Source organism: Lutjanus erythropterus, chromosome 3 (genome assembly GCF_056507025.1).
Source record: "Lutjanus erythropterus isolate fLutEry1 chromosome 3, fLutEry1.hap2, whole genome shotgun sequence".
NCBI classification, from domain to species: Eukaryota; Metazoa; Chordata; class Actinopteri; order Lutjaniformes; family Lutjanidae; genus Lutjanus; species Lutjanus erythropterus.
In genome coordinates, this window is record NC_139319.1 from 25,260,540 (window position 1) to 25,276,748 (window position 16,209).

Sequence of the window (16,209 nt, forward strand, 5' to 3'; positions counted from 1 at the left end):
CCTGCCATGCTCTGATGAAAAGACTGTTATATTAGGAATCAACTGAAAATGTAACCAATTAACAAATTACATAGATTTTTGCAGGATATTACCAACCTAAGCATTATAATGCATTATCAGTGAATAACTGCTTCATTATTTTACTAAAATAATGCTTTAGTAAAATATTTGGTAACACTTCTTATGATGCCCATGTCTGTAATGCATTATAGACATACAGCGATATAAGCATATTATATTCATGCTATTCATGCTTTAAAACAATAATCATAACACATTATAAAGCATTATATAATGACTTATAAGGTCAATTATGATAATACTTAATGATTGCTGATCACTCACTGACATTTTTTGGCAGGGATTATAGTATAATTCTATAGTTATAATACATTATAAGCATTTTGTAATATACTATATCATGATTATAATGCATTATAAAATATTTATAATGCAAACAATACATTAGTGAAATGTAAATGTCCAACATTAACTTGTTATCATAAAAAGTTCTGTCAGAGTTCTCAAGTTCTGTCATGACCCATTAAACATGAATAATTTTTACATTTTGTGTTTTTCTTGCATACTTAAAGCAAACAGCGATCGCTTATAACCAGCTTGTAATGTATTATAACTGACTATGAGATAGTTATAATGTATGGCAACAATGGGAGTTATAATACACTATGGTCCTTGTGGGGGGGTCACTGAGTGATGAGCAGTTATGAATAATTATGATAATTGACCTGATAAGTCAAAAGTAAAATGCTTTTTGATGTGTTATGAATGTGATAAAGCATTATGAATATTTATGAGTGCTTATGGCTATAATTACATACTTTTATAAGTACAGCATAATACATTATAAGTATGTTTATAATGCATTATAGACATTGGTGTCATAGAAGGTGTTACCAGATATTTTATGCTGTATTTCTTTACTCCACTGCTATAGTTATTTATGTGCAAATTGGCTAATATTACATCTGTCTATGCAATCAGACAATTCAAGCAGTCACTATAGTGTGAGTCGGATACTACAGACTCGAGTCTCCAGTCACTATGTTTTATATGTGTGTTCTGTCAACACACAATAAAAGAGATTCAAAGATTATTCCTTTGATTTCCGCACATATGAGCCTTTTGCACATCATAATGCTCGATGTGGGTGTGTGGCTTTGATGTTGAAGAGAAGGGGGAATAAAATGTCAGAGCTGAGTCACAGAGAATCAACATAAACCTGTGACAACAAATTGTATGCAGTCTGTTTTACTATATGGAGAGGAAAAGATCTATCTAATATTCACTGCAAACACATAGCACCATCTTTACATATCTAATATTATGTTTTTTTTTATTATTGTGTCTTACTAAATATATATAAAAATATTTTTCTTAAAAAAATATTTCAGGAAAGTATCTGTTCCAAATAAGTTTGTTTGTCCTTTTTCTGGCACCACTGTCTTTAAACAAAACATCAAGCATCTGTCAGGTTAGAAATGACAACTTCTATAACTAATGGCACCTTGCGAGTGTTGTGGGAATTATGTTCTACAGTTTAATGTGAAAGTGCAGCCTTCAGTCATGCGCTGGATCCCTAAAATAGCAGTTGTTTATTGAGTTGAGTTGTTTATATCTGCAGGCAGCACAGGTCCCCTTCCTTGTAGTCCGCCATGTTGCACCACCATGTTTCTTCGGCAGCCCAGAAGAGACAAACCAAACACTGGCTCTAGATGCAGCTTTTCATCTTTTCATCATAGGTTCTACTGCATGCCTGGAAGGAGAGGGTGCGAGAAGCTGTTTGCAATCTCCTAGCTAACAACTGGATGCCACTTAATCCTACACACTAGTCCTTTCAGAAGATTAAAAACAGAAAAAATATAATTATTGTATAGCAAACAGGTGAAATGATCTCACACCTGGCATTTTTTAAGTTGTTCTTTCAAAATAAAAAATGAGCCTAGATAATAAGATAAACAGACTCGATAACAAGCAAAATTGCTTCTTAAGATGAAGTTAGTTGCGATATTCATCATCACTGATTACCTCTGCCTGACAAAGCCAGCGGTCATGTGGCCTGACACATCATGAGAAAGATTAACCCAAAAAACTGCATTAACAAGACAGACATAATGAGCAGTGACAGTGATGTAATGGTCTGGTAAAAGTCAGCAGGCTGTACTCTCAGACCACCTCCACTGTCAGGACAGCAAACAAACACCTGTTGTTCGTCCCCCAGACGTGACCTCCAGAGGACAGGACTTGGCTATGTTAAATTCTGGGTCAGTTACCATGGTAACTGATGCCTGTGTGAAGATTTTCCATGACTTAAATAAAATACTGAATGAAACAAAAACTGATACATTACAAAACTCAGAGAAAAAGAAAGAGCATCGCTGTGGTGCCTGTTTCTATGATCATTTGCTTATACAATTGAATTGTTTTAAGAAATACACTGAGACAAATGTTTAACTGAAAATGTAAGTTATTGAGGTGTCATGTAGATTCCCTCAGCACTGTGATGTAGTGATGGAAGGGCTGTCATATTTGCTTAAACCTTCTTGATTTATCTAACATCTCATATTTTATTTTCTCCTCTGTGAGTCAGCTTTCAAAACTGGGGGATATCTCTTTGTTCCAGATCTTAACAATGATTTTCTTTGCAGTTACCATTCCATAACAGATCACTTTTCAGACCTCTTTTAATCTTAATTTTAGTAATCCTACAGTTAATCAAAAATGACTCTGGATAAATGTGTAGAGGTCAAAAACCAGACGGACAACTACTGTATAATGCAGGCTCTGTTTTGTGTTTTTGTCTGAATGTTTTGCCAAACACAGTCGGCTCAGCAGGTAGGTAGCGAAGAGTGCAAAATGGTGTAACATTACTTTTGAAGATTGTGCTCATATTTCACGCTTTGCATATCTGCTAAAAAATGTTCCACATTCAGATTTGCTTTTGCCCTTGAAATGTGATGTATGTTACAAGGCTGTCTGATTTATATTATTACAGAGTGCTCCTGTGAAGCCACTGACTGAGACAGAAAAGGCCTTGAGCTAATGTGTCCAAAGTGGTCAGAAAAATGGACAAAGCAACAGTGTTTTTCTTTGTCATCATTTATTTAAGATGATAATTCGCTACCCAACCTAGCTTCAGTCATGACTTACTGAATTAATGAAGTGCATTGCATCAGATTAAATTAAATTATCAACCCCAACTGGCTGAGAAATATTTCAGGGTGTAGATGAACTGCCAACACCTCCCACGGTCTTTTCGGTACACACCTTCATGTCCTGCATACACTCCTTTAGCTAATGCACTGGAGACACAGCACGGGGTGGCATTAAAAGTGCAATTACTGCATCAAGATTGTGAAAATGGTTTAATTTAGATGTGACTCATAAGTGTGTCACATATGCACGCACAGAGACACATAGGGTGAGGTTACTTGAGCTTATCAACCTCACATAGCTCAGGACTCTTATCTCTTATTCTGCCTCTTATTCAAATATATCTGCCTAATGCCATTATCTGGAGCTGAATATCTTCACTGTGTACATATGCATGTGTGTGACAATACAGGACGAGTAAACTATGACTCAGATGTGAATATGAGCGAGACATCATGCAGCCTTTGCAATCCTTAAATTCATCCTCCATCCTCCCATTTCATGTTGTTTTTGTCTGTGTGCATGAAAGAGGAATGAATAAATATATTCCCTGTGTGCATGTCTGCCACAGAGAGAAAAGCCCCGTGTTGCCATAGTAGGTCAGTAAAATGTAATAAAACTCAGTACTGTCACAGTGTTGGCTTTCTGCTACTTCCTGAAGTACAATGCCAGCCATTCTCTGCTGAGTTATTGTCCACCATAAAAACCACATAAACAGGTGTGTGTATCTCCCTCCTGAGTCTTTTTACCTTTTTGCTTTCACACAGTATTCAAGTCACAGCACATTAATTCATAACAGAAGAAAATGATATGAAGAATAATAGATATGAGGGATCAAACACAATGTCTAAAGGGTTAATGCTTGTGCCATGATCACATGATGAAAGGTGCCCGCAGCACCTATCAGTGGTTGTCGTATTACTGTGGATACACCAGGATTGCTTGGCCTCATGCTCGCATTGTTCCACTAAACACAGGACCTGCTTTGTATGCTGTGCTGTAGGTGTGTTTTTACATTCAAATCATATCTAAACGGTGCCCTCTGCAGAAAATTTAGCAAAACTACAGCAGGCTGATTTCACTAAGCGTTGTTAATTGTCATTTCCCTCACAGCACAACACATATTATATTTGTGAGCAGGGAAGTAATGAAGTATAAATGCATGTTCTGTACTTTTACTCCCTACATTTTAACACAAAATATATGTAATTTGTACTGCTTACATTTTCAAAGCAGGATTGTTACTTCAGTTGTAATGCATTTGAGGTGAATTGTTGATTATTTTTATTTTGCGTCATTGTTCGCCACCTGACCAGCATCAAGATCGATTTCAAGCTAAATGGATAGCACAATGAGACGTGGAAAAGATGATGTCCACCAGTGCATAACACACACGACAGATGTAACAAGACTAAAAGGATGTAAAAGATGTTACAAGACCAAAGAGACAGAGAAGGAGACACAACAACAGAGAAAAGATGAGGTTCAGTTAGCTTTGCACTGGAACAGCTGGTAGAAATGTCATTCAGAGGGCTACTTTGAGTACATTTCAGAGCCTGTACTTTTTAATTTTTTGAGTGAAGAAGATTAATCAGAATTTCTAGTTTTAACAGTAATGGGTCTTTTTACTCAAGAGTCTGTACTTGTATTTGAGTAAAGAATGTGTGTACTGTAATGTGTCCCACCTCTGTTTGTGATATAAATCTTTTTTTGACCCCATATTTCTGAATTACTCTGCCTCAGGCCTCAGGCAGGAACCGTCTGTCAAAAAAAGAACCAAACTTTTGAAGTGTGTGTTGTATGAGGAACTTAGCCATAATCAGTGTATCACGAGTAGTCGGCATTCAGCACGGCCCCCAGTTTGTAGAAGCAGCAGGTTCACCAGTGTGGGAAGCTACAACCAGATTCCTTTAACAAAAAAGGTAAATTTGACCTTGCAGAACACAGGAGTTTCTGGTCTCCATTCTTTTTTGATGGGTTACTTTGTTCATGTTTTTTGTGTGACTTGAGTTAATGTGAACTAATCATTAAAAACTCTCAATTCACACAGTAACAGAAACAGGCAGCAGTTATATCATGGTGGTTTCCTGACAGAAAAGCCTGTCTGACAACAAGGTTAAGTCTTGAAAATAAATATAGTTTACACTTTAACTGATATTGTTGTTTTGAGCGGCTAACACAGAAGTTCATTGTTTAGCCTCCTACACCAGAACTCCTGCTGTGTCTCCAAACTGTGAGTGTGCCGACCGCCATGTGCTGTAGGTAACTCACTGATTCTGCATACTTCATACACTCACTTCAAAACATCAGACATAATAACACTGACAGGGAACGTTTTACTTTTACTTCAAGTATATTTATCTGATAATAAAACATCCAAACTATCCCTTCAAAAGGAAGACACATAAATTTTACAATAATAATAATAAAATCTGTTTTTACATACACTGGCTCAGTAACAACAAGATCAAAGAAGATCACATCCTGTCAAATTGTACAATTTTAGTCTTACACATGAAATCGGAACTGTGGAAATAGCCCTTCCTGTCCTGCTGTGTAACCCCAACTGATGCTACACTGATAAACTGGAATAAAGTATAAACACAAAAAGAGAGAAAATAAACATTTCTAATGGATCGGGGTTGTGAACGTGGACAGCGAGTTCCATAAAGGGGATCTGGTGGGTGTCTCTGTAGTTGTGTCCCAGTCCTGCACACACACACATACACAAACACACACATACAAGCTGTTAGAGATCTCAGCATAGCATGAGATAGCATATTTTAGCTAAACTTAAATAAGGAAGTTATGTTCTGCTGTTACTCCTCTGTGGGTGAATTTCAACCTGTTTTAACTTCATCTTGTACCTCTTCTTTCCCACGCTGTTAAATTCCCTCTATTCATAATTTCTGATGTCACCGTAACAGACTAGTGCTGCAACTAATGATTATTTTCAGTATTGATTTATCTGCCAATTACTTTGCACATTAATCAAATAATTGTTAATAATTGGTCCATAAAATTCATAGTAAAAATGTCCATCCAATTTTCCAAGCTGATGTCTGTAAATATCTTGTTTTCTCAGTCCAAAACCTGAAGATATTAAGTTTAGTATGATAACAAACAGAAAAAAAGCAGGAAATCTCACTATTTGAGAGGCTGAAAACAGCATTTTCTGCCATTTTTGCATGAAAAATAGATGGTGATTATTTTTCTATCAATAGACTAATTCATTAGTCGACTATTCATTGCAGCTTTATAACACACAAATAATGTTTCTGCTAATGTCTTTAAATATTATTGCATATTTGTCCTTGTTGTCTTTCAGACCTCCCCATCACCTCCAAGGTATGTCCAAGGAGGTTCAAGCTAAATGTTTCTATCAAGCACATGAAGGCTTCACCCTACCACCACATCCAGCATCCAGACTCCAAGGAGATCCTGTACTATCCTTCTCCCAATGGAGTCTTTCTCTATTGTCACAGTTTTTACCCACTGCTTACACACTGAAAGTGAATGCTTAGACAAAAGCATCAACTTTAAACTTTAAACATATGCAACCACGCCTCATTCAAAGACAGCAAAAGTACAAACACATTTTCTGCCTAGCACTTTGTTCACAAATCTGCAACGCACTCTTCATTTAACCCTTTAATGTACAGAAGAGTGTTAGTGCCAAACATAAAGGGAAAAAATGAAAGGATTTTGAGTTTCAAGAGTCAAGTCTAAAATTTCAAGAAAAGCTGAGAATTGCATCAAAATTTCAGTATTAGTGAAAAATTAGTAAGAAAAAATAAATCAAGAGGAATATTTTTTGTATTAAACTCAAAATGTACACATAATCAGGTTTAATACAAAGATGGGAAACAAATTAAAAAAACACATAAAAAGAGAAAATGTTGAGACTTAAATTACAATTTTTAGAAGAAAGTCGGAGCAGTAGTTCGACTTTTTTTTTAACATTTTGACTTATTTCTCAAAATGAACAATAAAAAAAATCTACCTCCTTGATTTAGTTTTTTCTTTATGCCTGGCATTAATACTTGTATATTTCATATTACTGGGCAAATATTAAAAGTTTTAAAAGTTATTTGCAGTTGCCATTCAATTTAAAACAACCTTGAGTCTTTACTGTATTAGGGGTGTGACGATTCACTCATGCATCCGATGCATCTGACTGTAATTTGTAACACTGACCATGAATCGGAAAAAAATCGATGCAGCACTAGCATATCGACCACGTTAGGACGGGCACGTTTCATATTTGGCATAATTTTCTCAGTTTTCTCTCTCCCCCTGCTTGTATTGTACACTATTGTGACAAGGCTAAATCATATAGTGCCGAATCATTAGCTATTTAAAAAAATTCTAATTGTATCCTTTAACATGTATAAAATTGTCTCAGTCAGTGACATTCACACCCTGAACTGTAATGCAACAGTAATAAAACAGGATATAATTGACAAAAATAGACCAATAAAATGACACTCCAGATCACAGCTAAGACTTCTGATATTACAGGAAATATCCACTTCCTGTCATGGCTGTTTTCATGATAGCTGGTTAGTCTTTCCATCAGCTGGTGATGACAGCGTCCTGCCCTCTAAGATGGTTGTTCAGTAACACAGAGAGACAGAGAGAGCCTTTAGTCTAATGAGAGCCTTTCATCAAGCTAATTGATTACAGCTAATGAGAGGCAGATCCAAACCCTGCACGACACCACTAATATGTGTGGGTTGACACTATGCTTGGTTTGTACTGTTTGTATGTATGTGTGTGTGTGTGTGTGTGTGTGTGTGTGTGTGTGTGTGTGTGTGTGTGTGTGTGTGTGTGTGTGTGTACATGCACACGTATGTTTACAGCTAAGAGATCAGGGAAGTTTACAGTTGTTTGTCAAAGTGAATCAACAGGAGAAACATTAAGGCTGCAGAAATACCAGAAATACCAAAAGAAAAGAGGAAGATGAAGAGAAGAACGCGCACATGATAAACCTTAAACACCAGCTATTGCAACACGCACAAATGGTGAGTCTGGTGGTATTACATGATTTTCTTATTGTCAAAAAATCCAATGAAAAGACAAAAAAGGAATGAATTCATCCTACAAACAAGAATTGCATATCCAAAGCCTATTATTTAGGGGATCACATGGACATTTTCCTGCTGTTGTAAATGTACTGGACTACACAGATGGATGACAATAAAGTCCCTCTTATCTCTTAAATACTCAAAAGACCAGATGCGTATTAATCCACAGCTGAAAACAGTCTCTAACAAATGTATTATTTCCTATCATCTGAGTGTGCAAAGTACTCCTAGTTCTTTCAGGTAAATATCTGTTGTTCATCTGTGGGACCCAATGTGCTTCAGACTGAATGCTTTTAATTTGATGACTAAAACAAAAACCCAGACAGCTCTATCCTTTAACTCAAAGTGTTGTAATAGTTCAAAAGAAAAAGAAATTACTGCAAGTTTAAACATCGTTGATAAATCATCCAAGAATTTTATCAGCGTTGTAGAGTCAGGTATTGATTGAATATTTACCTGAGAATTGTAGCTTGTGCGTCTTAAGGTCAGGTCTGGAAAACAAATACAAACAAAAAATCAGTTTGTCTTTGTATCAGTTTATCTCTTCTCTTGGAATATCCGTGCAATATACTGCAGTACTAGTAAAGCAACACTGTGCAGTTTCAAAATCTGACTTGTTGTGGGGTGAATGCAGCCTCTGTCATTCCCACCACTCTGTGCCCTGTATGCCTGTTCTCACACTATAACTTTGGTGTCTGGGCTGAGAGAAGTGCGTGACGCTTTATGGCACTAAATCACAACCAACTATGTCACTGATTTGGGGGAAAATGGCTCATATTTTGCAATCCACCTCAACTCTCTGTGATGTGGTTTCCTAATGAAATAAAATACCAAGCTGGCCTTTTTGCTGCTGGATTATTAGCTTGTTTGCTATGTCTTGTGTTGTGGCACTTCCTTGGTGTTTGGCATATGTTAGCAAAGTAGTATTGTCATCATAACAAATACACATGTACACCTGTCCGTATTTACAGCAACAGTGTACCAGTGAATCACACTCTGAAACTGCGGGGCACCAAATCACAAGAAATATCAAATCTTGCATAATGTTGCTTTAAAATCACCTTTAAGACACTAGAGAAAACTGAATGAATAGACTATTGACTGGCAATAATATCATCCTAAACTCACCAACAACATGGTCCTTAGCATGTACTTGAGTCCAGAATTGTGCTTCTTGTCTGAAACAGTTGAACACAGCAACATTTTATACCACATTTTCAATGCAGCAGTGCAGTAATGTGTATTATGTACTGAGTTACATGAAAATCAATTTGATAACCCCAAATCAAAGTTGTGTAAAAGAAAGCCTGCAACATGAAATGAATATTCAGATTGTGGGAGAGGGATTTCTTTGCTATCCATTATACACGTTTGAATTATACATCATATTCAAGCAAATTCAGAGGAATTATAAACCATTTCTTTTGTTGCCAACTTGAGGAAAATGTCTGCAGTTAATGCTGCCTCTAAATGTTTATATATCATAGCTGTCATGGAGCTCACAGTAAATCTCACGTTGACAATTACTTCAGGAAGACAAAATTATTCTGCACAGACACAGTGATCATTTATTGGTCTAAACTTTATCATCTTCAAGACTAATGAGCTCTAAAAACAGACGATACCTTTTCCTCTTCTCCTCGGCTGCTGCTTTTACTATAGAAAGGATGAAAAGCGACAAAAGAGAGGAAATGACACATTTCACAGAGGAAGACAATCATGGCAGTGTTAATGCATCAGTGAGAAAGTGGAGATTCATGTGTGAAATACCCTTTCTGTGTGCAACCACAGCCACAAGTGCCACTGAAGAGAGGAACAATACCACTGCAGAGAAAGAGCCCAGTACAAGAGGCCAGTCCACACCAGACGCATCTGCAGACATCACACCCGCATTATTGTGAGACACAAAAAAGAGATATATAAATAAGTCTATTCATGGTCACTGGAGTAGAAGTGCAATTCTGGGGAGCTACTTCAATTGCTCAATAATGGATTTCCTTGCAGCTCAGACAGATGTGATACATTTTAAATTGGCAGAAAATCTGAGTAATTTTTGTCTTCTTGTCCTGCCACACAAAATTAACATCAGATAGAATTTTATATAAGATGCTATTGTAGGCCTACCTGTTGATGCTGGAGGAGGACTTCCTGAAAAACAAGAAAAGAAGCAAACAGTTACATTTTGCCTTCAATTATACTCTAACTAAACCACACACATACAGGCACAGCCTTAAAACCATACCTTTAGTTACAGGTAAAGGGAGGCTGTGCTCAGATTCGCTCCATTTATTTCCCAGGAGGATGCTGTACTGGCAATGGTAGAAAGCCACTGGAGAGTCCTGGACTGGCACTGAGAAGGTGGCCTGATGCTGGGTCATGGTGGCGTGGTGAGTGGCGACAGGAAATTCATTGTCACGAAGGTAGAGGGAGAACACAGCGCCGGGGTATGCAGGAGACCCTGTGCAGAGCAAATGCCACACATCTGTCTGCTGCTGGAAAACAAGGGTGGGCACTGGCAACGCATCTGGCAACAGACAAAATGCAGTGGATATCAATTAATGCCATCCTTTAAGGTATATTAAATGCAGAATTTTCCTTTAAAAAAACAACTTGTAGACTGCCTGCATTTTCTTATTTTCTCATTATTTTGCTGTGCTTGAGACTTTTCTGGGTGTCAGCCATCGGGTTACACTGCCGTCTTCATCTCTGTCCTTTACTCAATGAGAGATACACACGCACGCATGCGCGCGCACACACACACACACACACACACACACAGGCAGAGCAGACTGAAGACACAGAGACAGGATGAAGGCTCACTTCGGCTGTTTTTACAAAAAATCCAGCATTGTACAGCGGTGTGGTGTGAAACAATCAAAAAATATTGTTTTATTTCTCTGATTCAGATTTGTTCTTGCTAATGGCACTACCTCACTTACATAATGTATATATTTCCTGGTTTTCTTTTTCTTATGTGAGAGTAAGCTAAATATTAGTGGGGTTTTGGACTGCTGGTCACACAAAACAAGCAATTAAACTACAACAAGTTGTATTTTGAGAAACTGTAATAGTGGATCTGTTTTCTGACATTTTAAAAAATAAAACAATACATTGATTAGTTGAAAAAATCTGCAGATGAAAAACATAATGACAAAAAGAATTCTAATATTTTCACTAATTTTTGTATACAAATGCTTGTCACTATTCACCTCCTTTGCAAATTTTATCCATGCATACTGTTATTAATCCAGGTGACTAAAATATTTTAGTATACTATACTATAAGTCCAGTAAGTGGCAAAGATGCAGGTTTATATGGAAGAGTGTTAGGGCCAAGAATAAGGGAGAAAATGAGAGGAGCAAGATTTGTTTTTGTTTTATTTTATTTTATATTTACGCAAAAAGTCATGTGGAACATCCTCACCTGTAATAGTGACTTGGACCATGTTGCTGATGGTTGAATTAACTAATCCTCTTTTCTTGGTGATCTGGTAGAGGCAGGTGTACTGACCCGCCTCTCCTCCCTTCACTGGCCCCACACTGAAGACTCCTGGCTGAGGATTAGGGCTTGATACCTGACTGGCCGGAGCATGGTGGATAGCGGATGTTTCCCCTGTTCGCTCAGCAGTCCTCACCAAAACGAAGGTAACTGGTTTGTTGTTCAAGCTAGACTGGGACTGAGACTGGGACGGAAAGGGGGGGACTGAGCAGCTGAAGGACAGCATGTCCCCACGTTTTACCATACCATTAGAGGGCTGCACAGACAGGACAGGAGGAGGGAAAGAGGGCATGGGGCGAGTAGGGGCAGCATCTGGACAAGAACAGAGCAAGAGAGGACTTCACAACATGTTATATACCTGGCGGTCCACCATGACAGTGTCATGTTTTCCCTTACCTAGGCTGAGAAACACTTAAAGAAACTGTAACAAAATCTCAGTATTACATCCACCCTGTCTTTGTCTCTATGCTGACTTGCTTGCTCTTTATGCTTTATGCTCATTACATTATTTAAATTTCTCTTACATAAATCAATATTCATTTAACTTTGTTTCACTCACCACTTTACTGAGTTGATAATCTCTATATTGCAGTGGTCTCATTACTTTATCATATTTTATTTGATGGCATAAATTCACAAAAAAAACCTATTATAATGATGACTACTTTGATTTGCTACAGTTGAAGGCCAAACCCCTCTCTCTCTCTCTCTCTAACCGTCAGTACTGGAAGCTTATATTGTGTTTGATGTTTTGTGTGTGTGGGTGAGTGAGTGTGTGGTTTCTATATGAAGTGCAGGATGTAACTACCACTACACACCCACAGAGCAGATGACAATAAGAAACCACAGAGAGCACCTGTGTGCTGAGGAGCGGATGGGAGTGTTTATTATTTTATACCACATGTAGAATCATGACCGGGTGTGGATTGAACTGATCAGCCCTACAAACTCTTTTGTGTGCAGTAAAATGTGGAGCTACAGCTACCGTTCTATGTAATACAACCATGAATTGTGTGTAATAAGTTTGAATGCAAGTAAAACCTTTCTGGCGCTTCAGCTCCAAATAGGGACTGAAGGCGCTGTAACGACCCCCCTGGTCCTTGTACAAACAGCAGTAGAGGTCAGCTTCGACTGAGTCCACTCCTGTTAACGTCACTGTGAACTGGACCTCCTCAGCGCCAGACTGCAGCTCACGAGAGTCCACCTAAATGCACGAAGAGAAGCACAGAGAAACATAAAATCACAGGAGCTTGGTGGCAGCACACAATGCAACAGAAAAAAACACACACATCCTTTTACCTTTTCTGTGGATTTGTACAACATGAACAGCACCCCACGGTTCCCCTCTGGGGCCCGGCAGACCAGAGTCACCGAGTCCTTTGACCTTAAATTGATGTTAAGTTCAGGTGGCGGAAGAGCGGGAGAGGAAGTGGAAGCTGACAGCCTTCCTAGACAAGTGAGAAAAGGGAAAACATACATACAGCAGCAATCAGTTGTGTTTCACAAATTCCTTTTGAGCTGGAGCAACAGTGCAGCAGATGTGTCGGTAAAAGCACAGCTGTGATTGCTACATATGATGACACTCACTTTGTACCAAACCGAAGTTTGTAGCTCATGAGAAAATTTAAAATGGAACATGGTGCTCAAAATAGAAATATTAACTTCAGCTTAAAGATGTAGTACATTTACAGCAGCCACAATTGTTTGTGATATTTTATATTTTCATTATTTTTTACTTCTTTTTCATCTACAAAAATATTTTTCTACTGGAGACAAATTGTATATTATTGACTGTTAGACAAAACAAAAGAAATAATCAGTTTAGAAACACCACGATACTTACCCCAAAGTTGTAGAGAAGTAAATAAATGAGTGTATATCCAAAGTAACTGTCCACCACTAACAACCTGCATGTTTGACACCAGAAGAAGACTGAATGGTTGAAGTCAGAAAACACAGATGAACACGGACTGTTCTCTCTCTCTCTCTCTCTCACTCTCTCTCTCTCTCTGTGTTTTCTCAGTACGTAAGACATCCTCTTGAGGACAGAATGACGGGGGAAGTAAAACTCATAAACAGACTTCCTTTTTTGGTTGAATTCATGGTAACATGAGAATAAATAGTGTCAGGCCTGTGTTTCAGTAACTCGCATGTGAGAAGTATTTCTTTGTCAGCACATTAATTGAGACACAGTAAAGAAAATATTCCTAAGATGTCATCCAGTGTCATTAGGATGTGACAGATCAATGTGCTTGATAATGGGTTGTATTTATGCGGCTCCCCAAACACTCAGACACATTGACTATGAATGATCTGCTAAGTTAAATTTGTGCTACAATTCAACATCAGTGTGAAAGATGTCACCCTGACACAAAAGTTTAATTTTCTGTGATATAATAAAACAGGGGGGAATTCAATGTTGTTGTGAGTCAAGCTGAGTACAGAGATGTTTAATATAAAATAGCGTCATGAAATACTATCATGGTGATTAATTATTTCATTGGTTTTCTTGTTCTGTCGTCTGTTTAGTCGTCATCGTTGATTTGACTGGATGATTTTAGACTCGAATTGACAAAATCAGGACTTGCAGCTCATCTTGAAATTTAACACCAGCGACTCATGACCTCACTTGGACTTGAGCATTTTGACTATTTGATACTTCCCCAAGCCTAAAGATTAAAAGTAGCTTACAGTATGTTATTTTAAGTGTGCCACGATTTTTCATTTCCTGTATCAACTAACATTAACACTGCTCACTCTCAGCAAGCCGACACTTAATTTCCCAAATCCACTTTGTTTGAACCAATCTGGCAGTTTCCAAATCAAGCTGGAAAAAATTATACCACAGATAATTTCGTTCATATACAAAAAATGGTCAACAAAAAATGAATGGCAGTATGGAAAACATGTCGGTCAAAAATTACAGAAACAAAGAGTAAGTTGAAACTCTGTTGTTAAAATAGCATTGCTTTTGGTGAAGAGAGCAGTATAACTTGTTTGAAAATCAAAGTTTAAGACTTGAGTGCAAAGACCCGAGACTTATTTGTGGCTTACAAAACAATGACTTGGTCCCACTTCTGCAAAGTATGGTGCCTTTTATGCATCTGTGCATTTAGCACATTTATGCATTTACAATAAAGTGGCCTGGAAACAAGCATATTAGAGTCTAAACAAAAGCTTGTTCTTTGTTGTTAGAAGTAGCCTTAAAAGTGTGGGAAAATAGTGTGTGGCAGCCACATCAGCTGCAGATGTAGAAAAGAGAAAGTGGATAAAAGTAACAGAGAATTAGGTCATTAGGACGGAACCAAGATGTTTATAAACTATGTCAACAACTCTAAAGTAGAAGGTTTAGTTTGCACAACAGAGTGATGAGAACTCAAGCCTAAATCAAACTTGAAATTAAATATGTTATTTATCTGATAGTGGTAAATATCCCTTAAGATGAGAGTGGATCTAAATCACATTACCCTTGGAACTTCTACCAGCGCCCAGCAAAATGAAGAGTCGTATTTCATTATCAGTTCACCAAAACGAACATTTACTCTGCTGACAGTTAAGCCAGCAATAGAAGAGCAGTAAATCTAATCTACAATAAAATATCCTCAAGGTGGATCCTGCAGAATGCCTGTCACCTTTTCTTTAAGAGCCTTCATAACCCACATATAGGCACTAATTTGAGTGCAAACATGGTATTACAAAAAGTGATCAGATGAAACACTGTAACACCATTTTAAAACATTTGGTTTTGAAAGCTGTTTTGAACAGGACAACTTAAAAAAAAAACATCTGCCACTTTTTCTTTCAAGACTCTCTTCCAAAAATTTATATTTGAAGTGTTACAAACAAGGACCTACTGGGAAGCGAACACGATGACGCATGACTCATACAGAAGAGAAAAACTAGTGGCTACTGGTGTTGAGCTGCATATTTTTGAGGAAGTAGACGAGATTTGTTCCATAAAAAGATCCACCTCTGAATCATTTTCTAAATAAACTACAAATTTTCCCCATTTTAACCATGATTATTTTCAGGAATTGTAAAGAGAAAGAGTGTAAAGAGATAAATTTCTTTTCTTTATGCAATATGTGGCATAGTAAACATTATGAGACATACTGGTTTCCAAAAATACAAACGTCTGTCTCTTAAATCCACTAGGAGACAATCATTAGGTATAACACTGTAAATACTACACTGCTACATTACACAACAAAGTATGGGTTATATTTCAGCATCATAAAAGCTACTAACAGCATGTAGTACAATAACAAATGTTGTGTTTTCTCAGACAGCAGCACAGCATCTCGCTTATAAATCTGTGATTTTACATCTGCTCCTTGCATGCGGTCGAGGAGCTGCTGCTCTTCTGTTCCACTAGCTTATTAATAACATTCATCTTCCATCCTGAGTGTAAAACTGTCTCTGGTAAGATGCTAAAATGTAAGTGTATTGAGAA

General features: G+C 37.5%; 1 protein-coding gene across 1 annotated transcript; it reads right to left on the reverse strand.

Annotated features, from left to right (window-relative positions):
• Nucleotides 1–5,624: 5,624 nt before the first annotated feature.
• Nucleotides 5,625–13,723, reverse strand: LOC146330110 (uncharacterized). The gene is given in 10 exon segments (XM_084715585.1): nt 5,625–5,880; nt 8,715–8,749; nt 9,387–9,436; nt 9,884–9,914; nt 10,029–10,239; nt 10,496–10,782; nt 11,682–12,068; nt 12,798–12,960; nt 13,056–13,204; nt 13,600–13,723. Coding segments are annotated over 10 exon segments (1,464 nt in total). The 5' UTR covers nt 13,670–13,723; the 3' UTR covers nt 5,625–5,799.
• Nucleotides 13,724–16,209: the final 2,486 nt, after the last annotated feature.